The following is a 27,097-nucleotide window of genomic DNA, read 5'->3' as shown; positions in this document are numbered from 1 at the left end:
ACTGTTGGGATGCTGTCATGAGGTAAGCGCATGGTATGGACGCGTCGTCCATAACATCAAGTATATTCTTTTGGGGAATGTTACGCTTGAGGATTGGGTATAAACCTTGGAGGCTGATGAGTACTTTGCTTCTCAGAAGAATGCGTTGTCACAGCCAAAGGAACAGCAGTCTACATTCGATCGACGTTTTTCAATCGATGAGCATGATTGTTTACTGTATCATGATAAGTTTTACGTGCCAGCTGCTTTACGAGGAACTGTATTGCAAGCTTGCCGACAGGTAAGCGTGTTGGCTTACTTCGTTTGCTCCCAATTCCCGACCGATGCTGGCACATGATTGGTATGGATCCTGTCTTGATGCCAATAACACGGTCGTGGGGGGGGGGAAGGTGCATAGTGATGCGTTCTACAACAGTACTATTGTCTTCATCAACTATCTGTCATCGCACGCGTACTTTATACCTGCAACACCCCCAATAACTGCTGAGGAGTTGGCCCAGCTTTACTTCCGTCAAGCATAGCGCCATACAGGTACTGTAGCTGTGATTGTCGGAGATCAAGATCCACGCTACCTGGCAGAGTTCTGGAAGGTGTTTCAATTGTTGTTGGGCTCTAAGCAGAGCTTGAGCACGGCACGACACCAACAGACGGACGGAAAGGGCGAACGGTGTCTCCCTATCTTGAAGAGGAAGCTTAAACCATACCTTGATGTAACGGGAGACGATTGGGTTGACAAACTGCCGTTGTTGGAGTTTGCCTACAACCGTATGCAGAACAGCACTGGATACTGCCCTTTCGAGGTTGATCTGGGTAGAATTCCGCAGGCACCGATGCATTGGCAAGTTGATGCAAAGGTGTTGCAACGTATGGACGATATGTAGATCCCATTCTTGCATAAGTCATGGCGTGAGCTCATTGTACAGATGGAGAAGCGTGCTGAGGCATACTGATCCATTGAACTCATAGTGCATCAGAGACTGCAGGAAGCCCAGGACAAACAAGCGAAGTATCACGATCGTGAACGTCACAGCGACGGGATAACAATCCCTGCTTTCAACAAGAAGCCACTCCAGTTCAGACAGAGCTGGCTTGGACCCTTCATCGTGAAGAAGGAAGGACCACACCCGGGAACATACGAGTTGGAGCTGCCAGCTTTAATGGGCGCTTTATACCCGGTCTTCCAGACGGATATCTTGAAGCCATGGCACGAGGCGACTCTAGATCCAATGCGCATCGACAATGTAGATGACTCTAACCCAATGCCCATCCAAGTCAAAGGCGACAAAGAATACTACTAGGTTGCTCCATGGAAAACCTCAGTATCTCGTTCACTGGGTTGGTTGGCCACCTGAGCAGACTACATGGGAAACGCACGAGCGAGTGAAAGACTGCGCTGCATTGGACGACTTCATCTTGGTCCTTGGTGAAGTAGAATCCATTACAATTAAGCGAAAGTGGAAGCGCTCCAAGGGAACTGAGGCTCTGCAATGCAAGAGTGCACAGTTGGCTGAAAGCCATGAATGATCTGTAGCCAGATGGGACCTTCTGTTCAAGAAAAACATCGGATATCGCTGCAATTGAGCAGAGAAGTTCTCATTCACGATATTGTTGGACATAAGTCAAAGCTGTGGAGGGATTGCATCGTGCTACACAAAACGAGTGTTACCATGACCCCTTGATGGTAAACGACATCCGCATAGGGTAAATGCATTTACGGCCGCCGTCCATAATGAGTAAGCAGGAAGTGATCACTCCTGGAGACTCAGTGGTTGTATGCCCGGAGGTACACATAGGCATTGACTCTGAACAACAGAGCTTTGTATTGAGATAGCACCAAGATGCGGCACTTAGAAGGCTCTGCAAGACTTAGGACGCGTCTTGGAAGGCTCTGAAGATGTCTGGACCAGTTCCCAGACATCCAGGCGTCAGCACTGCGCTTTCATGATGTTCTTAGAGCTCATGGCGGTCAGTAGTGCCCGTATGGAGCTGTGATTGGGTTGTAGTAGCTAGAATGGACTTTATTGGGCTTGTGGAAGCCTGCAGCACCTTCCGCGGGCTCCGCGGACTTGGCAGACGTCCATGAGGGCATCAGCAGGCTACACAGACTTGGCAAAACCTTACCAACCTTAACTGCGGCACTCAGAGACGCCTTGGGCGTTCTGAGGGGGTCTCAAAAGGTGCTTTGGACGCCCCAGCACATAGCTAAATCCCCAAGAAAGAAGCCCCAGATTTGTATAAAAGGAAGACCTGTTGCCCATCCCCTCTCTTCACTTTATCCTCTTCAATACACTACTTTCTATCGCACTACTCTAGCCACACTACTGTCTTCTACATCACAACACTGCCCTTTGGGCAGCTACATCCCTCAGTCATCGGCAACCCAGTCTTAGGGACCTCTCAGATACACCTATATCAGCTAAGGTTTCAATAGGTTATGAGCCCTGAGCTTTATCATCACTAAAACCGTCTTCGCCAATCCCATTCAAGACGTTCCCAACCCCCTACGGACGCTTCCTACGCCCTACACTCCACATATCCCTCCAAAATCACCAGTTTCCGACCGAAAAACGCGCCAAAGTGCTCAACTCGAAAAGATACGCACTACTTGACACTCAAAACGCGTCCAACAATACAGCGTCATCCAAAACGCGTCCACACACCCGAAACAGACAACTTTAGCTCGAACACACAATGGCTGGAGACTCAGAGACTTCGAAACTTATGGTGGATAAGTTCACAGGGAGAACTACCATCTATGGAAGTTTAGGATGATGATGATGTTGAAGGCAAAGGGACTTTGGGTGGCAATGGAAGTTGGGAAGAAGGAGAAGGAAGGAGCTACGGCTACAGCAAGCTCGTCGCAGGGAAAGGGGGCTGACGGGGAGGAGGAGGAGTCGATGGAGAGGAAGGACAAGAGGGCTTTGGCATACATCTGCCTCAGTCTGAACGACACGCAGCTTATGCATGTGCATACAGCTCAGACGGCTTGGGAAGCCTGGTCTAAGCTAGCTGAGGTGCACAAACAAAAGGGGCTCGCCAGCAAGCTCTTCCTACGTCGAAAGTTCCTTACCATCACTATGAACAAGTCTGACTCGATCACAAACCACATCAACAAAGTCAGACAGCTCGCACAACAGCTGGAGGCTAGCGGCGCACCAGTACCCGAAGACGATATCATGACGACCTTGATATACAGGTTACCAAACAGCTACGAACAAGTCATCACAAGCCTCGAAAGCAGGGCAGACGACTTAGACATGGAGTTCTTGACGGCCAGACTTCTGAATGAAGAAGCTAGGCGCAAGGAGAACTCAAAACCAGTCAGATCGACTCGAAACGCCTTTGTTGGGGACGGGGGACACCAGCAGGAGGCTGGGGGTTCAGCCAGGTTCGCCAGGAAGAAGGGAAAGTGCCACCACTGTGGTATTGAAGGGCACTGGAAGAACGAGTGCAAGAAGCTCAAACGAGAGCTAGCTCAAGCCAACAATGCAAATCCAGCCGAACCACACCAGGCCAGCCAGGGAACCGGGTTCCTCTTCATGGCAGCTATGAAACGCACGAAAATCAACCCAGAGTGCTGGATTATCGATTCAGGAGCCTCCTCACACATGACACATGTCAGGGAATGGCTCCAGGACTAGAAGACGCTGGAAACTGAGATCCAGGTCCAGCTAGCTGATAACCGGTCAGTCCTAGCCATCGGAACAGGCTCCATCTCGATTAGAACACAAGGGGAGCACGCTGGCACCCTTCGAAACGTCTGGTTTGTTCCCAAACTCGAAAAGAACCTCATCTCAGTAGCCCAGCTGACTGAGAACGGAGCACAAGTCGAGTTTTCGAGTGCAGAATGCACAATCAAGACCAGGGATGGCGCTCTCGCCTTCAGGGCTCTCAAGGACAACGGCCTGTACACCATGACAGCCCAAGCTACCCCTGAACACGCCTACTCAGCAGGAGCACTTCGTAGCACACCCTTTCATATCTGGCATCAGAGACTTGGTCATCTGAATGCCCAAGACGTCCAGAAGCTCACCAATGGCTACCAACGTGATATCACAGTCACCGGACATCCTGATGGCCACATCTGCGAAGTCTGCACGCTCTCCAAGCAGTCCAGAGCTCCCTTCCCAAAGAAACAAGCTACCCGAGCCACAGATGTCCTGGCACTCATCCACACTGACCTCTGTGGCCCCATGAGGACGTCTACCTTTGGGGGATGTACCTACTTTGCATCATTCATTGATGACAAGTCCAGAATCGTCTGGGTCAAGCTCCTACGCAAGAAAAGCGATACCTTTGATGCATGGGAGGAATACAAGGCTCTTATGGAGAAACAGACTGGGAAATCCATCAAAGTCCTCAGATCGGACAAAGGAGGCGAATACGAATCCATCCAATTCACCCTCGCACTCAGAAAGGCTGGAATCCAACATCAGCGCGCTGGTACCGACACCCCACAGCAGAACGGAGTAGCGGAACGTATGAATCGAACTCTAGTCGAAATGGCACGCTGCCCACTCACCCAGGCTGGTCTTGGACACGAGTACTGGGGAGAAGCGCTGCTTGCAGCTGTCCACATTAGAAATCGCTGCCCTACAGTTGCCCTAGACAACTCCAAGACGCCATACGAAGCCTTCTTTGGTTGCAAGCCCATCCTCCTTCATCTCAGAGTGTTTGGATGCATAGCCTATGCTATGGTACTCAAGAAAAACCGAGGAAAACTGGACAACAAAGCCAAGAAGTGCCTCTTTCTCGGCTATAGCTCTTCCAGCAAAGCCTGGAGGCTCCAGTCACTCGAACCCGATGATCAGGGCACCATTATCGAATCAAGAGACGTCCAGTTCAATGAAAACAAGTTCTACAACAGCCTGGACAACGAAGATACACATGAAGACACATCAGATCGCTCCTATGACAGCTTAGCTAGCTTTGAATTCGATCCTGAGCCTGACAACATTGTTTCACACGCACCCAAGCCCACAGACACCACCGAATTACGGCCCGCACGCTGCAGGGGGGGATTCTGAGCCTCCCTGACTCATCTCCCAACCCACAACCTGACACTGATCAATGGGCAGAGGCCCCAGAGGACCTAGACGACCAGGAAGACCAGGAAGATGATGACTTGGTGCACTACGGACGCATCACACGCTCCCAGAGCACTTGCAGTACGCCAAAGCAACCTTGCCTATGCCCTGGCTACCGAAGTACTGCACACAGAGCCCAAAACCCTCAAGCAAGCTCTAAACTCCAACGCCTCAGCCAAGTGGAAGGAAGCCATGGATGCTGAATACGCATCCCTCGTCAAGAACGGCACCTGGGAGCTCTGTCCAGCACCCAAAGATGGCAACCTTGTCGGATGCAAGTGGATTTACAAGATCAAGACGAATGCTGATGGCAGTCTCGAACGCTACAAGGCCAGACTAGTCGCCCAAGGCTTCTCACAAGAAGAGGGAGTTGACTACAACGAAACATTCGCACCAGTGGCCAAGTTCGACACCATTCGGCTACTCCTGTCATGTGGGGAGCAGCTCAGGACCTCGAAATGGACCAAATGGACGTATCCACTGCATTCCTGAACCCGACACTCAGTGAGGAGATCTATATGAAGCAGCCACCGGGCTACATCAAGCCAGGAGAAGAGCATCTTAGTGCTTAAACTCAAGAAGACACTCTATGGTCTCGAACAAGCCCCCAGGGAGTGGAACATCGAAATCCACGGCACTCTCGTTGAGAAAGGCTTCACTGGTCTTGATTCAGACCATTGCGTCTATATCAGGTTCTTGAGGGCTGGCTCCTCATCCTGATCCTCTATGTGGACGATCTCATACTTATGAGCAACAAGAGCCTCGATCTTGACAGCTTCAAGGCCAAGGAACTTCAGAAGGCGTACGAAATGCGTGATCTAGGTGCCCTGCACTACTTCCTGGGTCTCCTAGTCACTCGAGACCGAGCCACACGACTCCTGACTGCTCAACCAGACTGGGTACATCGAAAAATGCCTTGAAACATACGGGATGACCGATTGCAAGCCTGTATCAACTCCCAGCGTCGTGGGAAGCCCTCTCACCAAGGAAATGGCACCTCAAACGCCTGAAGAGACTGCAGAGATGCAGAACAAGCCCTATCGAGCCATTGTCAGGCAGTCTGATCTACGCAATGATCGGCACAAGACCAGACATAGCCCAAGCAGTTGGAGCTGTGAGCCAGTTCTTAGCCAATCCAGGCAAAGGACATTGGAAAGCTGCCAAGCGCATTCTGGCGTATCTCAAGACGACCAAACACTACCAACTTCGAATGGGAGCCGTCCAAGGAACCCCCAAACTCGTGGGATGGTCAGACTCAGACTGGGGAGGCTGCCCAGACACTCGAAGATCGACCACAGGATACCTCTTCACCTTCGGCGGGCCAGTAAGCTGGAAATCACGCAAACAATGCACTACAGCACTCTCCTCCACCAAAGGCAAATACATGGCACTCACAGACGCCTGTAAAGAAGCCATGTGGCTCAGATCTCTACTCAGAGAAATGAGCATGCACCAAGACAAGACAGGACTCGCTCAAGGGCCCACAGTCATCTGGGAAGACAACCAAGGAGCTATGGCACTCGCCACAAACCCAGTTCACCATGCACGAACCAAGCACATCGACATCCGATACCACTTCATTCGTGAACAAGTCGCACACAAGACAGTTACCCTCCAGTACTGCCCAACAAAGGAGATGATAGCTGATGCGCTCACCAAGCCCCTCCCCATGCCAGACTTCACACGTCTGAGAGCTGCGATGCACTTAGAGGCTGCAGAGCCTTCAAGTGAGAGGGAGTATTGAGATAGCACCAAGATGCGGCACTTAGAAGGCTCTGCAAGACTTAGGACGCGTCTTGGAAGGCTCTGAAGATGTCTGGACCAGTTCCCAGACATCCAGGCGTCAGCACTGCGCTTTCATGATGTTCTTAGAGCTCATGGCGGTCAGTAGTGCCCGTATGGAGCTGTGATTGGGTTGTAGTAGCTAGATCGGGCTTTATTGGGCTTGTGGAAGCCTGTAGCACCTTCCGCGGGCTCCGCGGACTTGGCAGACGTCCAAGAGGGCATCAGCAGGCTACACAGACTTGGCAAAACCTTACCAACCTTAACTGCGGCACTCAGAGACGCCTTGGGCGTTCTGAGGGGGTCTCAGAAGGTTCTTTGGACGCCCCAGCACATAGCTAAATCCCCAAGAAAGAAGCCCCAGATTCGTATAAAAGGCAGACCTGTTGCCCATCCCCTCTCTTCACTTTATCCTCTTCAATACACTACTTTCTATCGCACTACTCTAGCCACACTACTGTCTTCTACATCACAACACTGCCCTTTGGGCAGCTACGTCCCTCAGTCATCGGCGACCCAGTCTTAGTGACCTCTCAGATACACCTATATCAGCTAAGGTTTCAATACTTTGTTGGCTCAATGGTTGCGTACATCCATTGCCTGACAACTTGTATTAGGCAACGTGCAATAGAAAGCACACCCGTTGCATTCACAGCTGGGATGCCCGCTGCCGGTAGCAGGTAGCGTGGATGGCAATTACCATTGAATCAGAATGGTTTGCAAAAGCCGCTTCCCACAACGGTCTTCTGGAAAGATTTCCTGAATGACATACTATCCTGATGTTCAGTTGCAGAACCGTGGCTTTCCGCTGCAAAGCCATGGCTTTTTGCTGCAGAACCATGGTTATTTGGACCGATGAGGAGGACCATTAAGGATTGCGCTGGGTGCGATCCCGGACACCTTCATATTCTACATTGCTCAAGCTTGCAGGAGTAGGTTTGCATCGTGGAATCTGGGGGGGGGGTGGGGGGGGGGGGGGAGGGGGGGGGTGTAATGTGGGTTGTCCAGTCTAATTGGAGAACGACGCGTCGGCGGAACATGTATCGCTGTCTAAGAGAAACATGTTCCCGAGAGTGTTCTCCAGTGGACTCTGGCCTCATGGGTACTTTAAGAGTGCTCGTCGCGCGTTCCTATTCACTGGAAGTAACTCATTTACTGCATAACGAATAGCAGCGCTGGCGAACACCCAGTCCATCTACAATACCTTACAGCAAAGTAGTTATTGTATACGAACATCAGTTATACAACCTGTGTGGAAGGTAGTCCACATCACATTCTTTTGCATTAGTTTAATGGTGCTTTGGTGAACTTCCGCATCCTGCACGTCGTCCAAGTCCTCCACTATGCTATCGTCGTCCCTCGGGCCGTCACCATCATCCAGACCAGCTGCAGTGGCGGCCTCTGTGGTTGCTGTAGGGTTCGCAGCCATGTCGTTGCCGTCCAGTGTGTCCAAGCTGAGAATTATGCCAATTTTCAATGTCGCTTTGGACTTCTCGCTCGAAAACGCAATAACCCTCAGCTGTACGAACAAATAGTCTAGTCCTCACCCAGCATATGGTCACACGCATAACTAATCATTTCCATTGTACCCATGAATGGCAGAAATGCCCCATTGAGGGCATTTACGTTTTCCATTAGTGCCGTACATCGTGACTTCCAAAGATACATGCGAGGTCACGTGATTTGCGTTACTGGTCAAGTTCTCAGTAACGTGAACGCGTTACTGGCGTCACTGGGTCACTAGGTACGTCCCACAGGCGCGTTGTTCTCCGAGACCAACCCACCACAGAAAGACAGCCGCGGTAGTCTGGGGATACAAACAAGGCTACAGTAAACCAGTTCAGCTTGCATGTCAAAGACGGTCGTTTACCGGCCTCCATCCAGATACAGTAACTCTTGAAGCCCAAGCCTCTTCGTCGCGAACACAATCCAAGCTCGCAAGCCGAACCATGCATATAAATACGTCTATGTACATTCATGCTCTTGTATATACCCCATTGATAGTCTCTCGTGGGTCGAAGACGCCTAAGAGCTCCTAATCCCGCAAAGCTTGACTGGTTTGGAGAAGCACTGCGATCTTCTCTTCGGACTCTGTGAGCCAACTCAACCCCTTCAGCGTCGCGAGTCGCTTGGCAAGCTGTTGCGAATTCGCCTCGGCCACTCCAATGAGCTCGTCCAAGACTCTCAACTCGCAATGATGAGTTTGGCATTTGATCTCGTAGCTGTGGTGACAGGAACAAATCAGAAAACAGTTCTCTATGCAATCGTCGACCCCAGGCGAGACTCGTACCTGTAAGTGACGTCGTTTACTGCAAAGCCCCTCCTCTGGAAGAATTCTTGCAGTTGTCGAATCGGACTCTTGGTTACCACATCCGGATTGGCATGGATCTCCAAAAAGTCAATCATTAACGGCTTGAACACCGTCCACATGACTTCAAGGTTGCATCCAGAGTCGATGAACACTGCTCCTGCCACAGCTTCAAAAAGATCTCCCAGCACCTTCGGTCCGCCCATTGCCGTTTCGATGGGGTGAGCAGACTTATCGAGGCTGCCGAGATATTTGACGTACGTCGCAATCTCTTCGTGGAGGCCAGGGGCATCATGGCGTAAAGATTTGTGCAGCTCGAGTAGCGCTGCCATTCGCGAAAAGCTCTCATTGTTGACTGCGGCTTGGCGCAAATCTGTCAACGCGGACGGGCTGAGATGCGGGTATGAGTTGAAGAAAAAACGCGTCAGCACCCAGTCCAGGACGGCGTCTCCAAGATATTCCAATCGCTGATACGAGCCGGAAGAACCGGCGCCGACGGCAGACCCGTGCGTAAGCGCCTGCATCAGTAAACTGCGGTTGTTAAACCGGTATTTCAAGTTCTGCTCAACGGCCTTGAGAGAGTCCATGGTCTCCGTCCGGTATTGTGACAGGGAGGGTTGACGGCCTTCCGGTGAAGCTTTCGTCTCAGCTTCCATGATACCCTCCTCCGGGCTCAAGTCGCCGTCGAGATCCTTCACGCCACTCTGACCATCCTTGACATGCCTGTCTTCAAAACACAGCATTGTCGGCGAGATGACCGCGTCGGAAACGAGACCAAATCGGTGCAGAAACATCAACGCCACATCGTTCCCCGAGTCCGTGTAATACGCACCGATGAGCGCTTCGAGGAAATCAGCCAGCATTTTTTGACTAATCTGTCTCCACCACGGCCCTTTCGCACTAGCGAACGGGTGCCCGTCCTCGTCTTTGGGATCCGCTCCCCGATTGAGCCGCCGGTGGTTGTTCGACTGGGCTGTCCATGGGGGTACCCACGATCGTGGGTTGAAGGGTGTAACGTTCATCACGGCAAAAAGCCGATGCTTCAACGCGATCTTGAACAGATTGCGATTGCTCACAATGCGCGACCGTCGCGTAGACAGAAACCCTTCGTCCGCATCCGCAAACCTTTTGAACAAGTCCATGGACACGGCATACTTGAGGAACGAGTCACCGAGCGTCTCAAGCCGCTCATAGTTGCTCATCTCCTGCGCGGAGGGCGACGAAAACGCAGCTAAAAGAGTCTCATTCGTCACTGGCAATCCGATGTTTTTCCGAAACTCGTCAATCGTGCAATAAACGTCCAGCTTGTGCAGAATGGAGGGAAAGATATCCGCCATGCGATATATATCTCGCGGGAACGGCAACACCTTGCACGCCTCCGGTACCAAGAACACTTTGTGAGTCGAAGGCGCAGTCTCCTTGGGCGGTAACCCGTGCGTTATCCGCTTGCTCGGTCGCAGCAAATTGTGCACGTTCGGAGCATGGCGGGCTTCGATCATGCCACTGGTGTCAGGGTGCCGCACTGTGTAGCCTTGCTTCGTGACGTAGTCGAGGAAAGTGACGGTGTTACCCAGCTTCTGTTTATCAAACTTGGCAGTGGGGTGCATGTCGAGGTTTATGCCTTCGATAGTATACTTGACGTTGCTATGCGGTGTGTGGATGACTAGCTCTTTCAGAATGGTCGTGATCTTTTCGAGAATCTCCGGTCGCTGATCGAATGTTTCATTCTCAATTCCCACTGAATTTGAAGCCAAGCTTTGCAGTTGGGTGAACAAAACGTCGAACGCCGAAGCCTTCTCCACCGCCTGGCGCTTGGATATCGCCCATTCCTCTCCATCCACTCGTTTGCGTTTCAGTCCGCAAACCTTATCGTCGTCATCTAGAACCGACGCGGCCCCCTGTTCCTGTACTGACACTGTCCCCAGTCTATCATATCCCTCGGTCCCTGCCGCAACTCGCAACTCGTTGTTTTCCACCGTAGATCCCGCACTCGCGTTCGGAGCCAAAGCCATCATCCTTGAAAGCAAAACCATCCACACATAGAGATCCCCGAATTCTTCGTCCGCCAATCTCCGGATCATCGGCCAGTCAAGCACCCACTCGCAGCGGGGCGGGTCCAATGACATCATCCACTCTGGCGTAGTCTCATCTGCGGGTTTGACGGTTGTGGTTTGTTCATCGTGATGGAGCGGAATGCCTCGCACCGGCAAAATCATATATTTTCTCGGCTCTGATGTCCGAGCATCGGATAAAGGTTGGACGGGTGTGGTTGGAATACTGGGACCGTGTGTCGCGCTCGGGCCGTTCGTCTCCTGGGCCACCCCCTCCAGAATTTCAGATTTTCCAACGGGCAAGGAAGCATGTTCCTCGACACCCTGCTTCGCTTGATCTTCCGCAATTGGTGCTTCGACCACATCGCGCTTCCTTTTCCCCAACGAACTATTCAGCGGCCGGCCCAGCGGCGTTGAATGCTTGGAAGCCAGATGCCAGAAAGTTTTCTGGAATTTGACGATGGACTCCAGCTCATCTGGGCTGAACAAGACAGCCTTCGCGGCGATCGTTTCGCGAGGCGGGTGAACAGCGCGGTGATGTTCCTCATCTTCATTCTCGTCTTCTTCCATAGCATTTTCACTTACACCCGCCGTGGAAGATTCTGACTCATCCCCCGGTCTCTGATTAGGGTCCCATGCCAGCAACTCGACCTGACAGGTTCGTTCGCCGCCGAGCCAAAGCGCAAATTTCGGGATATCGGACGTGGGTATCGGGTGCGTCGTTAAGATTGCGAAACTTCGTCTGTAGGAAGGAAGGGTTCGAGTGTCCGATCCGGGAATCGCGCTGAGGGTTTCGCGAATGAAGTCTGCGTGTGGATCACCAGGCTGACTTCTGATCTCCGAGTCTATTTCAGGTCCCAGCGATATCATCGTAACATAGAATGGTGTTGGCTCCATCGTTGTGCTCGGTAGGCTGCTGCCAACGTCAAGCCCGATTCTTGTCCAAGCCTGGTCGGCACCAAAGACGCTAGGCACGTCACGTGGATAGTCCGCCAGAGCAATCTCTCGGCTTCCCTCCTCTGTCGCCAAAATGGCGGATTTGACCTCTGGGTCTATGTTCATCTTCAGTCTCCACTTTTGCAAAAGAGCTGGAAGAGAAAAGGCCCCGGGCTTCTTCTTAAATTGCAGGTTGGGCAGCAAATGCTCGTTCAGTGCGCCGACATCGTATAGACGCTTGCAGGCTGCCAATGCAACACTTTGCTGGGCCAGCTTTTTGGTTCCGCGGATTGGTCCATAAACGACCTCGTTTGATAGGGGTGTCGACGCAGGGAAACGGAAGGCGTATGCGTAGCCGTACGGAGACTTGGGCCCATCGGTCGTGTTGTCACTTTTGACCGATCCATACAAGTGATCATTGACATACGCCCGCCATTGCTCATACGTGCCCGTCTGGTGGTCAAATTCGAGCGAATAGAATGCGGCCAATTCCTTCCGCTGCAAACTCCCCAGGGCACAGTAACGATGAAGCAACGTCGTTGCCCCCGACGCGGAAATTATCGCCCCGGCTTTCGACCTAAGCGGCGTCTCGAACGCCCCTAGGAGCAGCTCGGTGGTATTATCATCTATATCCGTTTTCGTGATCTCGCCCGCTACGATCTGCCGCTGCGACGCCTGTCCCGACAGTTCCTGGGCTATATCCTGCGTCATCACTTCCGCCACTTTGGCCCGCGCAACGGTCCGCAGGGCGTGCATGTCGTTCCGCTGGACCATGATAAGGTACTCCGAGCCGTCCAGATCACGGGCGCGGCCTCTGGACTGCACATACCCCGTGTGCGAGCGGAAGATATCAAACACGATGATGAGTTTACAGGCCGGAATGTCCAGCCCTTCCTCCGCCACCCTGGTTACCACCAACGTGTTCATGTCGCCTTTTCGAAACCGATCAAATGTCCGCTTTTGGTATGTGACGTTCATCGCGCTACGACCGGCCGTCTTGCCGGATTTGCTTGCGCCGTGGCCAGTGACGAATGCGCATTTGACTACTGGAAAGCGAGTGGTCGCCACGAGGTTCAGAAATTCTGACAAAACTTTGGCGCTTAGCCGCCGTTCGACGAAAATCATAGCGCGGAAGCTTGCTCCTTCGGTAGCATTCTGAGCGCGTTCTTCTAGAAGCCGAAGGAGTGTGTGCACCTTTGGCGTGATATCATTTTGTGTGATTTCCGATAGAGATGGCATTTCGGCGCAAGCATTCCTCCATTTCGATGTCTCGTTCCCTGCAGCCAGGACGTCGCTACCGTGGGATGCCTTCGTGGGTGCCTTTGGATTTGCCTGCCCTCTCCGTCTATGCGACAAGGCACGTATTTGCTCCTGCGCAGCTTTGCCAGCGAGCCAAGGTCCCAACTCGATCTTCATCGACCGAATCTGATCCTGGCTTCGGACCAATCGATCGGCAGCATCCGCCGCATCGTCATCTCGGGAATTCTGGATCTCCTCCGTCAGCCGTGCCATCCAAAAGTGGTAGCACCGAGTCGACTGCGACAGGGACGGATTTTGCATCACTTCCTCTAATGCATTCACCGGATTTGCGTACGTAAAGTCGCGATCCGCCGACTCCAAGTACTCCACCACTGTTTCCGACGCGCGAGGAATGAAGTCTCCCAGGCTGCTCCTGTCTGTGACTGTGACGACTTTGCAATCGAGATTCGATTCCAGTTCCTGTAGTCTGAATTTTGATTCATCTCGAGTGATAGTTTTTTGGTATATCGGTGATGCTGTCATCCCGAAAACTTTCGGCCTTTCGGCGTTCGATGGTATCGAGTGATAGAATTCTCTCATCATAAGATTGTAAGGATGCTGCTTTACGGCGTGGTGACATTCATCGATGATAAGCAGACTCACGTCCCGCGACAGCTTAAGGAAGCCATGCGTCAAGATGTTGAGGAAGATCTGGGGAGTAAACACAAGCACCTGCCGTTGAGAGAGCTCGTAGTACCATCCACGAATGTCCCAGTACGCCACCGACACAATATCTTCCCGCGAGTACTCGCCAACTACAAAGTCCGTATTTTCTCTAATCTTTGCTGCTTGCTGAGCTACAAGCGGGACGGTGGGAACCAAAAAGACCACCTTCTTCGGCTGCTCCGGTAAGTGCACGCCGGGGACTATCTCTTGGAGAGGGGAAGGTGCTATTGGCGAAGGCTGCGTGGAGTTCGTTTGACCGCTGGCTCCAACCACACCGTTTTCAGCGACACGGTCTGAGTCGGTTTTCTCCTCCGCAGTCCCTGTTTCAGCGGGAGCACCGTCCGCCTCTGGTTCGACGGAAACGTCGTTGAGAATATCTTTTGAAGAGATCTCAACCAGCTCCGTCGCAAAGTCCTGAATGAGGAGCACAGACACCAGCGTCTTCCCACTTCCCGTGTCCAGATAGGCCACAATATTGCGCTGACGGGCTTGCTGGTATAGTTCCAGCTGATAAGGCCGCGGTCGGTGCAGCAGAGTGTTATCTTTGACGGAAGCCATGCTGATAACCGTCTTTCTATTTCTACTGTATCTATGTAGGTAGTCCGGACGGCGTGTCGGCCAGCGCGCCCAGGCTATGAAGCTTGGCTGGGCCGGGGAGCCACGGTGCCTAAACAAAAGGTCGACCTGGGAGCGAGCGAGCCGAAGCTGAGCAATAGCGAAGAAGAAGGGATGCCGTCTCTGTCGAAGGAAAGAAGAGGAGGGAGGAGGCCGGAGGAGGAGGAGGAGAGCCTGAGAAGAACATGAGACTCATGAGAAGAACAGAACAAGGGTCGTCGCGTTCAGTATGAACGCATTGCATTTGCATTGCCTGACACTCCTTGCATCGTCCTCAGCAGCCTCACCTGCTGGCCACTGCTGAGACTTTCCGCTACATCGTCAGCTGCTTCAGAACCACCCAACAAACTCACAAATAGAAACCCACACAACCATGGCCGACGACGAACTGCAAGCTATCCGCGCAAAGCGCATGGCCGAAATGAGGGCCGCCCAAGTAGGTCACTCATTCTCTGTCACACTCTCTAGATCACTCCATCGTCCAATACCAACAGTATCGCTTACTCTTCCATCCTCTCGAAGGGCGGCGCTGCATCGGCTTCTGGAGGTCTACCAGCAGGGATGGTGGCAGGCGCAGGGGGCCAAGGGCAGAACGCTGCGGAGGAAGCGGAGAAGAAGAGGTGATCGTCCTTGTTGGAGTCGCGGAGGGGTGGAGTGTGGGATTGTGGGCTCACTTCTCCCGGTGATCCCTGTGCTGTAGCCAAATGGATGAGATGCGGCGGAACATGGTAGGGATGGCGTTCTGAAACATGGTTCACTGAAGCACCCAGGAGGACCAATCCCGTCACTAAGACCACTCTCTGTTCGCAGCTCTTCCAAATCCTTGACAACGACGCCCGGGAACGACGTAAGCCCCGGTGTGAGAACGTCTTCTTTCAATCGTACCGCTCAACCAACCAACCGTTCACTCGCCCTATCCAGTGGCCCGAATCAAAATCGTAAAAAGCGACAAAGCCCGCGCGGTGGAAGACCTCTTGATTCGTATGGTACGCCCATCAGTCGAATCATCACCGTCCTGAGATCCAATCAGTGCAGGTCAAAAACTAAGAACCTCTCACCGGTCATGCAGGCACAAAGCGGTCAAATCAGACAGAAAGTAAACGAGACAACCCTGATCGGGCTCCTAGAACAAATCAACGAAGCGAATCAGAAGGAAACTAAGATCGTGGTGCGTACAACGGTGTTCAAGAGAACATGGATGCTCCTTCTTTCACTTTGACTGATCCTCGGAAAACCCTTACTACCAGTACAATCGGCGAAGGGAGGATGATTCGGACGAGGAGGATTGGGGCTTGTAAGCCCTCCCGATCGTATGGCGCAGAAGTCTCATTATATCTTTGTTTTGATGAGCGCCATCATCTTGCGGATACGACACGTCTGCACGTCCCGAAACTCGCTCTCCTATGGTACCGTCGGCGTCTGGATAATGCCGTTGGGACCGCAAGATCGAGGTCGCGCACCTACATATACCGTCATGGCAAAACCCATGTCGAAACGTGTGCCAGGCACGACTCGGAGTTTTAGCCTGTAATCTCATCGCGGCGTGCCATATGTTTGTAGAATGCGGTGTATGTATGTGTGTAACGAGCAACATCAAGGGCCCGTTTAAGTCCATATCGCCCGTCCCTCAATATAAGCCGATGTTCTATGTGTCTCGTACGTACACAAATGCGGGGGTCGAATATGCGTTTATCTGTCTTCGGCAGCGTCACTCGAAGGTATCGTGGACTATCTGTGACTATTTCGGGGGTAAACGTCCGCATGGAACCAGGAGTATGTCCGCCGCGCATCGGCCTTCACCCAGCACTCCAATCTCCAATCCACTCCACCTACCACATACCGTGGCTATCCCCATCATCCCGGGCGATTAATACACCGAATCTTCTGCTTATTGACCAATACATGCTCAACGATATCATCACCCCCCAAAGTCTCCTCCTCGTTTGTTTCTGGGTCCGTCGTCATAATCTTCATAATCGGCGGCTAAAAAGAGAATCCCATCAATGAACGCCATCTGTGAGACAACTAACACCCCTTTTCTCCCCCTCTCCTAACCCTCCGCATACCTGAGTATGATAGATATCCTTATACCGCCTCCTAGCCTCCTCGACCACCCACCCTACTGTCTTGGGTGTGCCGGTAGGTCCATCAGGGCAGGGGATGGCGAGGGTTTCCTCTTCTCCGGCATTGCCGAGGACAACGCGGATTTTCAGTGGTGGTTTCCGTCTTTTGGTTTGAGACTGCGAAGGGTTGGAGCGAGACCGGTGGATCGGGGTGGAGAACGACGCGACAGAGCCGGCGTCGGTGCTGCTGGGGGTTGGGTGTCGGCGGCTGAGAGGCGTGAGTTGGGGGTTCGAAGGTGTTAGCGGGAGGCGAAGGTGAGGAGGGCGGGGTTGGGAGGATGGGACTGCTGAGGATAACTGTGTGGAGTTGTTCAGAGGCTTGGCTGTTGAAGGGTCGATGAACGGTCCGTCGATGTCGAGGACGCATCTGTTCGAGAAGGGCAAATGGGTAATGTTGAATAGGAGATTCACCACCACGTAGTTCAAAAGACAAGACACAGATCCCTTCACGTACTGCGAGTCTGACTTGATGAATGCCGGCCCGTTCTCATCAACGGTCCGCAACGCCGGTCCAGGCAGGCTCAAATAACCGAACGAGTCCTGAAGCTCGGGCGGGTCGGGCGACGATTCTACCCGCATTCTACAAAGGTGATGGGTGAGTTAACCAGAATGTGCCGAATATATGTCGCCAGCACGAGGATATCGAGGAAAGTTAACTCACCTCCGCTTAGCAATACTCTGCCCAGTCACTGGCGACATCACTTCCGCACTTCGTTTCGGGGACGGACTCAACAGCTCGATGACCTTAACCGGCGCTGATGTCGTTTCTGCCGTGCGCTTGGCGGTTGCTCGTAAACGCGGCGGAGAGAGGGGCTCATCGATATCGCTATCTATCAGATGGATTTTATACTTGGACGTGCGGTCGCGGATGGGTTGGGTGGTAATGTGCGGAGGTGGGGAGCTCGATGGCTGATGTGCTGACACAGTCGTCGGCTCATCCATTGCCGGTTTGGGATTCTGCTCTCCGTCCCTCATCTCCATGTGGTCGTCGTCAAAGCCCGCCTGATTGAGCACCTCATCATCCACCGTCAAATCCGACCTGGGCTCCACCGAATCCCCTTGTGTATCACTCTTCGATGCAGCCAACAGCTGCTCAACCTGCAGCAACTGCTCATCATATCCCTTGGCTCTCGCCGCCGCGCCGTGAGCCCTCGCGACCGCTCGTAAAGGTATCAATGCCTCTCGCTGCGCGTCCAGATCTCCCAGTTTTCGCGCCAACTTCAAAGCTTCTTCGAGGGTCCGGGAAATCACGTCGTACGTTTCACTGACGCGTATGGAGGAGTCGGCGAGTTGGAGGAGTAGATGCAGCCGGTCCTCGTCAGCCCCGACGAATTCGTGTAGAGCGTCGCGGAACACGCGGAGCGCCTCAGCGTGGCGGTCTATGGCCGCGTAACAAGTGCCGATATTCGCCAAGATCTCTCCAATACGCGATTTGTTCAGACTCAACTTGTAAGCGAATTGTTTTTCCTCGAGAAAATCTTTCAGCGCCGGGCCATGTTTGCCGAGGTCGAGGAGCAACTTTCCGCGCTGGTCCAACAGTTCGAGCTTACGGCGAATGTTTTGGTTTTCGTCGACTTTGCAGATTTGGTTGTAGGTCTCTGTAAGCTCAACCACCCGCCTCTCCTTCTCGATACATTCATTAGTCTCCTCAATTGCTGCTCTCGCTTTCGACCGTCCCGCCGCGTCATCGATGATCTGGCAAAGACCGATATAAGATCGAAACGTCTGGATCGCCTCGAGGTACTTGAACCCCTCCCTGTTTCTCACAGCAACCTCCCACAACGCTCGGGCCTCCTCAACAACGTTGCCCAAATCATGCCATATCCTCTGTTCAAGCCACAGATGCCGTATCGACTGTTCTATATCCTTCTTTTTGTGATATGCAAGTGACATGTTGAAGTAAGCCATGGCTTCGTGCGGCTTGTTTCCGTCCTTTTTGTAGAGAGCGAGCGCTTTCTCAAAGAATTCCAGAGCGCGGTCGGGCTGGTTGCTGTGGTTGAGCGTGATGCCGATGTTCAGATTCAGGTTTGCTCTGACGGGTCCTTTCCTGTCCCTCGGGATGTGCGATATCAGCTTGCTCGCAGACTTGAACGCCGTCATGGCTGCATTGAGTTCAGCCTCATCGTGCTGCTCATTCGCTTCGAACCGGGCGATATGAATCAGTCCAAGCTCGATATGCCCCTGCAGCTGATCCTGCACATCCCGGAGCTTTTCAGCACATGTAATGTACTTGGTACAGAAAGTCAAGGCTGGCGCGAATTGGTCTAGTTTGCGATAACTTGTGCACATCCGGTAGTACGCCCGCGTTTTCGCCATCTCAGCCTCCCGGCCCTTCAGGAACGCGGCATTGCTCAGCTCCTTCTTCGCAGTCTGAATTGTTTTTCCAAGATCTTCAGCTTCCTCATAAAGGTCTCCAAGTTCCCCCAAAAGCTTGTCAAGCTGTGCGTAGTCCTTGTTTTTCGTAGCTAGCTGGCTTTTAAGGAGGAGGGTCCGGGTTTTTTTGGGGAGATTGTCGCCTTCGGGACCGGTAGGGGACTCGTCCCGGGCTTCCCTGGCGTTGTTGCCTCTCTCTAGCTTGTAAATAACCTTACGACCCATGATCATCTACTGGAAGTTCCAAAACTCTGTGGGCGGAGAAAGCCGGCCTGCTTTTTCCCCGAGATTTGTAAGGCGTGAGGAGATAAAAGACTCTCTATACGTGTGATCAGCCAACCCACGCCTTCCTGTTCGCACAGTAGCCTATCGATATCGTATATCGCAATTTAACACCCGTGGAGTAACTGGAGTTGGTCCTGGCAGTGCTTCTTGGCCTGCAGAGTTCATTTGAAAAGCCGAAAACTGGCCGAAACACACGCGGCCCTTCCGCGTCCGGCTGGGCGGACACTTTCTGATAAAATGATGCACGGGCGGGCGACAGCAAACCTTCAGACTCCTTCAGACAGCGGTTGAGGGAACGTACTGTACAGTATGTACAGTACTGTACATACGGTCGCGATGCCTCATGGAAGATTGATACTAGCTCTGGCTCTCACTGCAGTGGCATGTGTCCGGAGATGGACACTGACTCGAATGAACGCTTTGCAAAACTCGCTTGGAGTGGCTGGAGTCCGAGAGCCGACAGCATGCCTCCATGTACACATATTACGGACAAGTACAGTACATATCATACATGCACCAGAAACAAGGCGGAGTGGAGGGGGTTGGCGACCCAATATTTCAGGGTTGATGAGGGAGACGGATGATATCCCAACACATTGATACAGGACGATTGGGCAAAGATATTTGTACGAGGTGAGCTGGACGACAGGCGCTATAGATTGTATGTCTATGCGCCCTTACGTGCACATGTATCGCATCACCTTTACACCTCGGGAAGGTACTGTATATTACGACCTGACAGACGTTCGGCAAATAATACTCGTCCGCCGGGTGTCGTTGAAGTCCTATAATTGCACACAAAACCACTAAACTCCTGCGGGAGTGAGAAGTATCGAAATATCGCCAGCAGCCCACTCGCTCTGACCCTCAACTTCCTCCAGCGTGTTATGCATATTGAATGGCAGCTTACTGTACATATATGCAGTATGGTGGACGGAAGTGCTTGCCAGAGTGGTGTGTGGTGGGGGTTTGCCAGCCTTGCCCTCAAGGGGTCGTGCTGGGTCTCTGGGTCGCGTGCGTTGTGCCGAATTGGGAATTTCGAGACAACGAGGAAGTCCTTTCCCACCCGCTCAGTCGCAACGACTAGACCTTCTTAAACTGTATATACGTAGCCAGGACTGCCGCTCTCTGATTCTCGTAAACAACAGCCCGAAAGGACAGCTCTTCTCTGGCGGGTCCACTTAGCTCCACCCCTTCGGTCATTCCTCATCCTCATCGACGCCAAGTCCCACGCCAACCCCGCCTCCGAAAGCCTGAGAGATCTCCCATTTCGGAGATCACCGTATATTCCTGGCAAACATGGACAAAATGGACCTGGTACGGGATAGACTTCCGGTTATACCGCTCGTACGCTTTGCCACGTATCACTCCCCCTGACCACTGCGTGTTCCTCTCAATTTTCTCTCCGCCCTTTTGCCGTCCCGTCACACTTCGACCATTCCAACACCCATGCTTGCAGTCTCTGGACGAGATCATTACTACAAACAGGAACCAGAGCCGTCGCCCACCTGCCGTTCAAGGTGGACGTATTCAGAAAAGCAAGCGTACTCAGCGACCTACTCCATACTCTGTAAGTTTCGAGAAGTGGGAACCAGAAGCCGAACGATAGCGAGCGCGACCTGGAGCATATGCGCCGGCGAGCGAAGCAAGTACCTTCTAAGGGGACTAATGGTTCTGCGAGCGATGGCGGAGCATTCGCGGTCTTTCTCATATCTCGCCCAACGTCCTTGTCGCGAGAGAAGCCAGCGGACCCGTCTGACCGTCCCTTCACCCAACGGGTTTTCACCCCAACGCTTTACCAACCCCGCACTGACCCTATATCCCATACGAACAGAGACCCCCTACTCAGAGGATAGGTCTTGGACGCCGTGGAAGAGCAGTACAGGGACAATGGACGAACGACCTGTTCGCAGCGGCCAACCCAGGCGTTCAAGTTGACCTGCGCAAAACCATCGGACCAGGCGTGCAAGGGGACCTGCGCAAAACCATTGGGCGAAAGCAGCACGGAAAACCCAGCAACGCCCAGTCCCCAGCTCGTAACGTTCACATCGGAAACAGCAACGGAATGATGATCGACCGCCTGGGACCTTCCGTCGGTAGTTACGCAGCGGCTGCTGTTCGCGGAAACTCTATCAACATTAAAGGCGCAGCTTCTCGCGCGGTTATCATTGAGAACTTACACCCGAACGCAACCGCGGATGATGTCAAGGTGCGTTGCGTTCGCCTTTTTCGAGGCCCTACGAGCACCATCTCAAAAACTTAGCAGGCGATTCTGGCCGGGTACGGCAAAGTGTTGGAGTGTACTATCGCGAAAGATGGAGCAGGGCGTTCAAAGGGTTCGTGCAAGGTGCTGTTTAAGGAAGCGGAAGTTGCTGCGCATGTCATCAGGAATCTCAACGGAATGACTGCCGATGGTATGGTCCATACTTAAGTCGGTCCTATATTACGTGTCCCTTTCTCACTTTTAGTGCTCTTCAGGACGCGTTTTGAGGGTTTCGGAAGCGCCAGCCGGTCTTTCCATCGCGGGAGCTGCCGCATCACAGGGGCAACAACATCAGAGCAGGTCAGTCGTTGGTTTCTCGAGGTTTTCTATTTCTCCACTCTGCCGTGTTCACGAGGACTGAACTCTCTGGTTTATTTCTCCAGCCGTCAGAATGGACCACCCGCGGGCACACTATACTCGGACCGCCTCCCAGGAAACAGTCCCTCCCGTCTCTTTGAACGCGCGTTCGATTATACCGGCGTGAACAACCCAAACGGAAGCAGTGCACAGCGCGGGGTATTTAGCCGGGTCGGGCCAAGGAGCGGAAGCGGAAGCGGAAAGGGTGGAAGGAAGACTACGTTTTCCGTCACGGTGTAGGGAAGGGATGTGTCATCATCTGAGAGAGGAGAGGAACGATCCTTGCAAAACATGCTTGGGAGAGGCTCGGTGTGAATATGGATATGGAAATCTAGAGGGAATGTAAACTTCTGTTACGTTGAATGTCAACGGATGTCGTCTCTGTACCCTCAATATATTGGAGATGAGGGAAGAGTTGCAATGCCCTGAATTGTTCTTGTCCGCTGACTTTCATTTGACTTCCACCCGAGGTCAATTAATCTACATGTACGTGTATCCCATCGCTTCCCTAGCATCACTCGGTAGATACAGTTCCAGGCACCGCTCACAGTCCAAATCATCCAGAAAAATCACCTCCCCGCCAACCCCCCCTGCAGCAACATCCCGACCACCTCCACCTCCCTCTTCACGGCCTCCCCCCCTTCCTGCCCGAGCACCCTCACAATACCATCAATCCCCCGTAACCGACCCTCCATCTTCTCCCTCTCCGCCTCCCTCGCCGCCACATCCTTGACCAGGAACACATATTTCCCTTCCCCGTAGTCCCTATATCGCCGCGCGGTGCGTTGGGAAAGCAGTGTTTGGGAAGTCAGAAGGGATTTGAGGTTGGTCTTTTGCGCGAGTTGGGATTGGAGCGTCTCTGACTGTGAGTGCAGGGTTTGGGCGGAGGTTTGTGTGGCGTCGAGCTGGGATTGGAGGTTGGATTGGGTTGATTGGAGGGTCGATATGTCTGCAGCAGAACCGAGGAGGGATGGGTGGACGTTAGCATCTCAACAAGGGTCTTTCCTTCTATCTCATGAATGATCTCTACATACCGGTATCGCATTCCTTTAGCTCATTTAAGGTCGACCGGATCTTCTTGGTCAGATCCGCAATCGCATTCTGCAGATTGATCTGGCCCCCTCCCGTTCCTTTCGTCTGGGATCTAAAAGTACAACCGCCATTCATCCCAATGTGCCCGAAAATCCCCATATTCCCCTCAATCTCATACCTAGACGCAATACTATCCCTCCTCCAGACACTCTTCTCCATCTCCCCAATCATCTTCTCCTGCAGCTTCAGCATACTCGCATGCCGGAGCTTCATCCGGTGGATCTCGGCTTCCATCTCCCGGATTTCGCTCGCGCCTACGTTCGGGTCTAACGCTGCTTGCGTTTCGCGTGCGAGTTGGATCTTCTTTTCCCAGAGCATCATTTGACGTCTGTCAAAGGAGAGAGGCGGGTTGGTTTTGTGGGATTTTGTATGGGATGGGATGTACGAAGGGCTTACTCGGCTTCGACGAGACCGATGAGTGCGCGTTGTTTTTCCGCGCGGAGGTCGACGACGTTTTGCTCCATGTGGATAGACTCCAGTTCCGCATTCTACATAATCAGCGTCGAAGTCAGGATAACCTTCAGTTATGCATCCCAATGTTCGAAAGACAATCGCACCTTCAGCCTCCCCCGAAACTCTTGCTCCAACCCGAGATTATTCTCCTCCAGTTTGTTCTGCACGACGGCATGTTTGGTCAACAGCGTGTTGATCTTGACCATATCGTGCTGCAGCTGCCGGATATTGCGTTCGTGGTTCCGGATCTCTTTCAGTTCCGTTTCGAATGCGCCTGGATGACATCAACCCCATAGAAAAAGGTCAGCTTGTTGACAACCTGCAATTGCCACTCGCCAGAACCGAGAGGAGGCCACATACCATTAACAACCATCTTCTTTCTACTCAGCACAGTCAACCGCATCTGCAGCTCACTCGTCTGCTCTGCAATCTCGCCAGTGCGTTGGGTGAGCGAGACCAGTTCGTTCTGTGAGCGGAGCCAGAACTGTGAGAGTTGCGAGCATTCTTTTTCTTTGCTTTGCACTGAACGGGAGAGGTTGTAGATGGTTGCTTCTAGGGGACCCATCGATTCGTCCTGCGAAACAATCATGGCCAGATGTTATATTGTGGGGTAGTATAGGTTCTTAGGTGTAAACGTCTTTGTTTCCGTGCGTACCTGGTTCTTAGCAGTAAGCTGGTCATACTTCTTATTCAGCATATCCACCTCCCCTTGCTTCTTGCCCAGCTCATCATTCCGTCGCCTAATCTCCATCTCATACTTCTCCACCAACCCGTTCCGGTCAGCTAATTCCCGATCCAACCGCCCAACAACCTCCTTCATCCCACGAATTGTAGCCGTGACATTCAGCGTCTCGAGCCGGATATGCCCCAGATCATTCTGCACATTAGCGATCGCCGACTCCTTTTCGTGGATCTCGGCTCGCAATTTGGTGTTGTCGCGTTGAGTGCCTTGCGTGCCTTTGGAGATGTAGAGCTGGGCTTGCAGGTGCTCGGCAATCTCCGATTCGAGCTTTTGGGTGGCTGCAATGGCTTGCCTCCGGCGCTTTTCGACGGAGGAGAGTTCGGTTTGAAGGGCTCGGCGTTCCTATCATTTACGAAGTACACAACCTCAATCGGGGATCGTCTTGTGCATACATCTTCTTACATCCTTTACGCACCTGCATAACCATAGCCAACTCCCCTTCAGTCTGATCCAAACTCTTGGTATAGAGACTGAAGCTCTCATTGAGCTTCTCCCTCTGCTCATTGATATTCGCAATGTTGCGTTTGAGGTGACTGACTTCGGCGTCGAGCTTGTTGAGCAGAACCGTGAGCGCTTCGTTCTGCTCTTGCGCTTTGCGGAGCTGGAGCCGGTAACCAGATACTTCGCCGTTCATGGTCAGGAGGGTGTTCTTATTTTTTCTGGGAGGGGGTTATGGTGTGAGTTTTGAATGATAGAGTTCGCAGACGGTGTTTCTTTGATTGGGCACTCACTGGATACCCCCTTCAATCTCCTGGATGACTTCTTCTCGTTTCTGGAGGCCAATGAGGCTGCTGTTCCACTGATGGAGCAGCTGCCGCTTCTCGAATTGTATGGCCTGGGCATTTTGAATGTTAGTACAGCATTTATACGGACACCGCGTATAAGAGCTCCTTCTCGCACCTCCATCTCGGTGGCCGCATCGTGCAGCGTCTCCATCGCAGCCTTGGTCTCCTTCTGCTGAGCCATAAGCTGCGTTTCGAAAAGTGCCCGCCGTTCTTGCAGCCTTCTCAGTTGGTCGGTCAACCGGTCAATGAAGTAATCCTAACAGGTTGATGATCTTTGAGCCCTTTGTCTCGCTGGCTACGGAACATGCAAAATTTGATTCTACCTGACGCTTTTTGTCCTGCTCCTGCTTGACAAGATCCTCCTCCGCCTTCATCGTGCTCCGCTTTGCAACGAGGATCTTGGATTTTAGCTCTTCGTTATACCGTTCCACTTGCTTGATGGTCTGCGCTAGCTTTTCCAGTTCGGATTTTTGGCCCTCCACTGTTGTTCGATGATCATGAGTAAGCCACCCTATAGATTCCCTTCTGAAGCACAGCCCGGAACTTACGGATCTTCGAGCTCTTATTTGCCTTCTCCTTATGCTCTTTCCACTGCGAGCTCGCCTGCCTCAACATCCGTTCCGCCTCCTCCCTGAAGCCCCGAATGACATTCAAATTGTCCTGCGTGCTCTCTAGCACCGCCTGCTGCCTCGCCAACTGCTGCTGCAGCGTATACAGCTCAACACCGACCGCCTCACGCTTGGCGAGGCTGACGCGCACCGAGTCCTCTTTCTCTCGAAACTCTAGTTCCATTTTGGAGCGACGCTCCGAGAGTTGCTTGTAGAGGGCGGCTTGCACCCTTTCCATGAGCGGCTAAAGATCGAGCGGTTAGCACTCCGATCACTCTGAGTCGCTCCAGACATGCACATACGTCGTTAGGATCCATCAACGCAACATTCTCCGCCATATCCTCCACCGCCTCTCCCTCAATCGCCTGAGACGGTGCAAAAGCCGACGACTCATCAATCGACGAGTCCGTATCAGGCATCGCCCCGCCGACGTCGGGTGTCTGGAACGTGACATGATGCGCGGCGGGGGTAGTTGGTATCGACCGGCTGCCGGTGCTGTCCGCCTCGCTGAACGTGGTGTGGGTCTCGGGGCGGCGGGTTGGGAGGGGTGGCAGCGCAGGATACTGGGAGCGGTCGTCTGGTTTCGTTTGGTCGTTGTTGTTATCGCTGGTGGAACCATCAGGGGGTTTGGAAGGCAATGGGCCTCTTTCGTCGGCAATGCTTTGGACTGCCTCTGGTTGCTCGGTTGCAGATGCCGCTGCACTCCCTGTCCAATTTGTCAGTGGTCATTGGACACATTCGAAAATGATGTAAGTGTTACCTGCATTCGACTCGACTTCGGCTTCATCAACGCTTTCGGTCGCCGGTGGAACATCCACCCCTACCCCTCCATTGTCTTCATGCTCAGCTGTGTCTAAGTCCTCCGCTGGCTCCTCTTCTGAGACCTCGGGAACGGGGTCGGATACAGACTGATCTTCATTCTCGGGCGCTCCCTCACCTTGTGAGTCCGGATCAAGCATGACTCGCAAATGAGTGTTTTCGGTGCACAGCTGTGGGCTTGACAGGATGCTGTTCGCTTTAGAGGCTTCTACTAGCTTCGAAAGATTCTGTTGGTGAGGAGAAGCACGAATCTGAATCAGCGGTGCGAAAATAATGTGAGGAAGCCTGTCGGCACTTCATAATTCTGCCAACTGACGGCACAATCGACAGCGCGTAGTTCGTAGCGCGTCGCGTCTCGTCCTGAGAGTCCACACTCGCCGCCAAGTTGCCCAACCACACAAGACGCGCACTACGCAGGATTGATGTCGCAAGCTCGAGGTTACTCCGGTCACT

At 52.8% G+C, this 27,097-nt stretch overlaps 6 protein-coding genes across 6 annotated transcripts; 3 read left to right on the top strand and 3 right to left on the bottom strand.

Annotated features, from left to right (window-relative positions):
• Positions 1–9,125: 9,125 nt before the first annotated feature.
• EV422DRAFT_495037 (uncharacterized protein) lies at positions 9,126–14,687 on the bottom strand (the record flags this gene model as incomplete). Its single annotated transcript, XM_053067789.1, has 6 exons — positions 9,126–9,821; positions 9,936–10,097; positions 10,167–11,247; positions 12,304–12,555; positions 12,610–14,303; positions 14,559–14,687. The coding sequence occupies 6 exons, from the start codon at positions 14,685–14,687 to the stop codon at positions 9,126–9,128; spliced, it is 4,014 nt and encodes a 1,337-aa protein (XP_052926478.1).
• Positions 14,688–14,902: 215 nt separating this feature from the next.
• Positions 14,903–16,168, top strand: EV422DRAFT_416182 (PDCD5-related protein). The gene is made up of 7 exons (XM_053067067.1): positions 14,903–15,180; positions 15,267–15,364; positions 15,445–15,472; positions 15,555–15,591; positions 15,666–15,730; positions 15,814–15,912; positions 15,992–16,168. The coding sequence occupies exons 1-7, from the start codon at positions 15,118–15,120 to the stop codon at positions 16,040–16,042; spliced, it is 441 nt and encodes a 146-aa protein (XP_052926477.1). The 5' UTR covers positions 14,903–15,117; the 3' UTR covers positions 16,043–16,168.
• A 184-nt stretch (positions 16,169–16,352) lies between these two features.
• Positions 16,353–19,699, bottom strand: EV422DRAFT_525558 (uncharacterized protein). The gene is made up of 4 exons (XM_053070059.1): positions 17,529–19,699; positions 17,322–17,447; positions 16,811–17,234; positions 16,353–16,727 (listed from the first exon to the last, which is right to left on the bottom strand). The coding sequence occupies exons 1-4, from the start codon at positions 19,469–19,471 to the stop codon at positions 16,599–16,601; spliced, it is 2,622 nt and encodes an 873-aa protein (XP_052926476.1). The 5' UTR covers positions 19,472–19,699; the 3' UTR covers positions 16,353–16,598.
• A 118-nt stretch (positions 19,700–19,817) lies between these two features.
• On the top strand, positions 19,818–20,556 carry EV422DRAFT_525557 (uncharacterized protein). Its single transcript, XM_053070058.1, has one exon. The coding sequence runs from the start codon at positions 19,835–19,837 to the stop codon at positions 20,123–20,125; it is 291 nt and encodes a 96-aa protein (XP_052926475.1). The 5' UTR covers positions 19,818–19,834; the 3' UTR covers positions 20,126–20,556.
• On the top strand, positions 20,557–22,729 carry EV422DRAFT_525556 (uncharacterized protein). The gene is made up of 6 exons (XM_053070057.1): positions 20,557–20,842; positions 20,985–21,095; positions 21,360–21,734; positions 21,792–21,939; positions 22,004–22,088; positions 22,172–22,729. Exons 1-6 carry the CDS (start codon positions 20,825–20,827, stop codon positions 22,383–22,385), a joined length of 951 nt encoding a protein of 316 aa, XP_052926474.1. The 5' UTR covers positions 20,557–20,824; the 3' UTR covers positions 22,386–22,729.
• EV422DRAFT_566491 (uncharacterized protein) lies at positions 22,715–26,784 on the bottom strand (the record flags this gene model as incomplete). The annotated part of the gene is made up of 14 exons (XM_053072446.1): positions 22,715–23,094; positions 23,180–23,289; positions 23,356–23,565; positions 23,634–23,725; positions 23,795–23,964; positions 24,051–24,264; positions 24,346–24,774; positions 24,848–25,091; positions 25,164–25,267; positions 25,333–25,473; positions 25,541–25,698; positions 25,766–26,069; positions 26,128–26,531; positions 26,586–26,784. 14 exons carry the CDS (start codon positions 26,782–26,784, stop codon positions 22,715–22,717), a joined length of 3,159 nt encoding a protein of 1,052 aa, XP_052926473.1.
• Between the last annotated feature and the right edge of the window lie 313 nt (positions 26,785–27,097).

Source organism: Fimicolochytrium jonesii (assembly GCF_025526975.1).
Source record: "Fimicolochytrium jonesii strain JEL569 chromosome Unknown EV422scaffold_8, whole genome shotgun sequence".
NCBI lineage: Eukaryota > Fungi > Chytridiomycota > Chytridiomycetes > Spizellomycetales > Powellomycetaceae > Fimicolochytrium > Fimicolochytrium jonesii.
This window is presented reverse-complemented; position numbering and strand designations above follow the sequence as displayed.

Bases quoted from the DNA above. Each gene is read 5' to 3' on its own strand.
- EV422DRAFT_416182 (XM_053067067.1), top strand. From the start codon at position 15,118: ATGGCCGACGACGAACTGCAAGCTATCCGCGCAAAGCGCATGGCCGAA. The intron at 15,365-15,444 runs GTGATCGTCCTT...CCTGTGCTGTAG, and splicing joins GAGGAAGCGGAGAAGAAGAG to CCAAATGGATGAGATGCGGC. The intron at 15,473-15,554 runs GTAGGGATGGCG...CTCTGTTCGCAG, and splicing joins ATGAGATGCGGCGGAACATG to CTCTTCCAAATCCTTGACAA.
- EV422DRAFT_525556 (XM_053070057.1), top strand. The intron at 21,940-22,003 runs GTATGGTCCATA...AGTGCTCTTCAG, and splicing joins CAACGGAATGACTGCCGATG to GACGCGTTTTGAGGGTTTCG. The intron at 22,089-22,171 runs GTCAGTCGTTGG...TTATTTCTCCAG, and splicing joins GGGCAACAACATCAGAGCAG to CCGTCAGAATGGACCACCCG.
- EV422DRAFT_525557 (XM_053070058.1), top strand. From the start codon at position 19,835: ATGTACAGTACTGTACATACGGTCGCGATGCCTCATGGAAGATTGATA.
- EV422DRAFT_525558 (XM_053070059.1), bottom strand. From the start codon at position 19,471: ATGATCATGGGTCGTAAGGTTATTTACAAGCTAGAGAGAGGCAACAAC. The intron at 17,448-17,528 runs GTGAGTTAACTT...TCACCTTTGTAG, and splicing joins CAGAGTATTGCTAAGCGGAG to AATGCGGGTAGAATCGTCGC. The intron at 16,728-16,810 runs GTATGCGGAGGG...TTCTCTTTTTAG, and splicing joins AGGATATCTATCATACTCAG to CCGCCGATTATGAAGATTAT.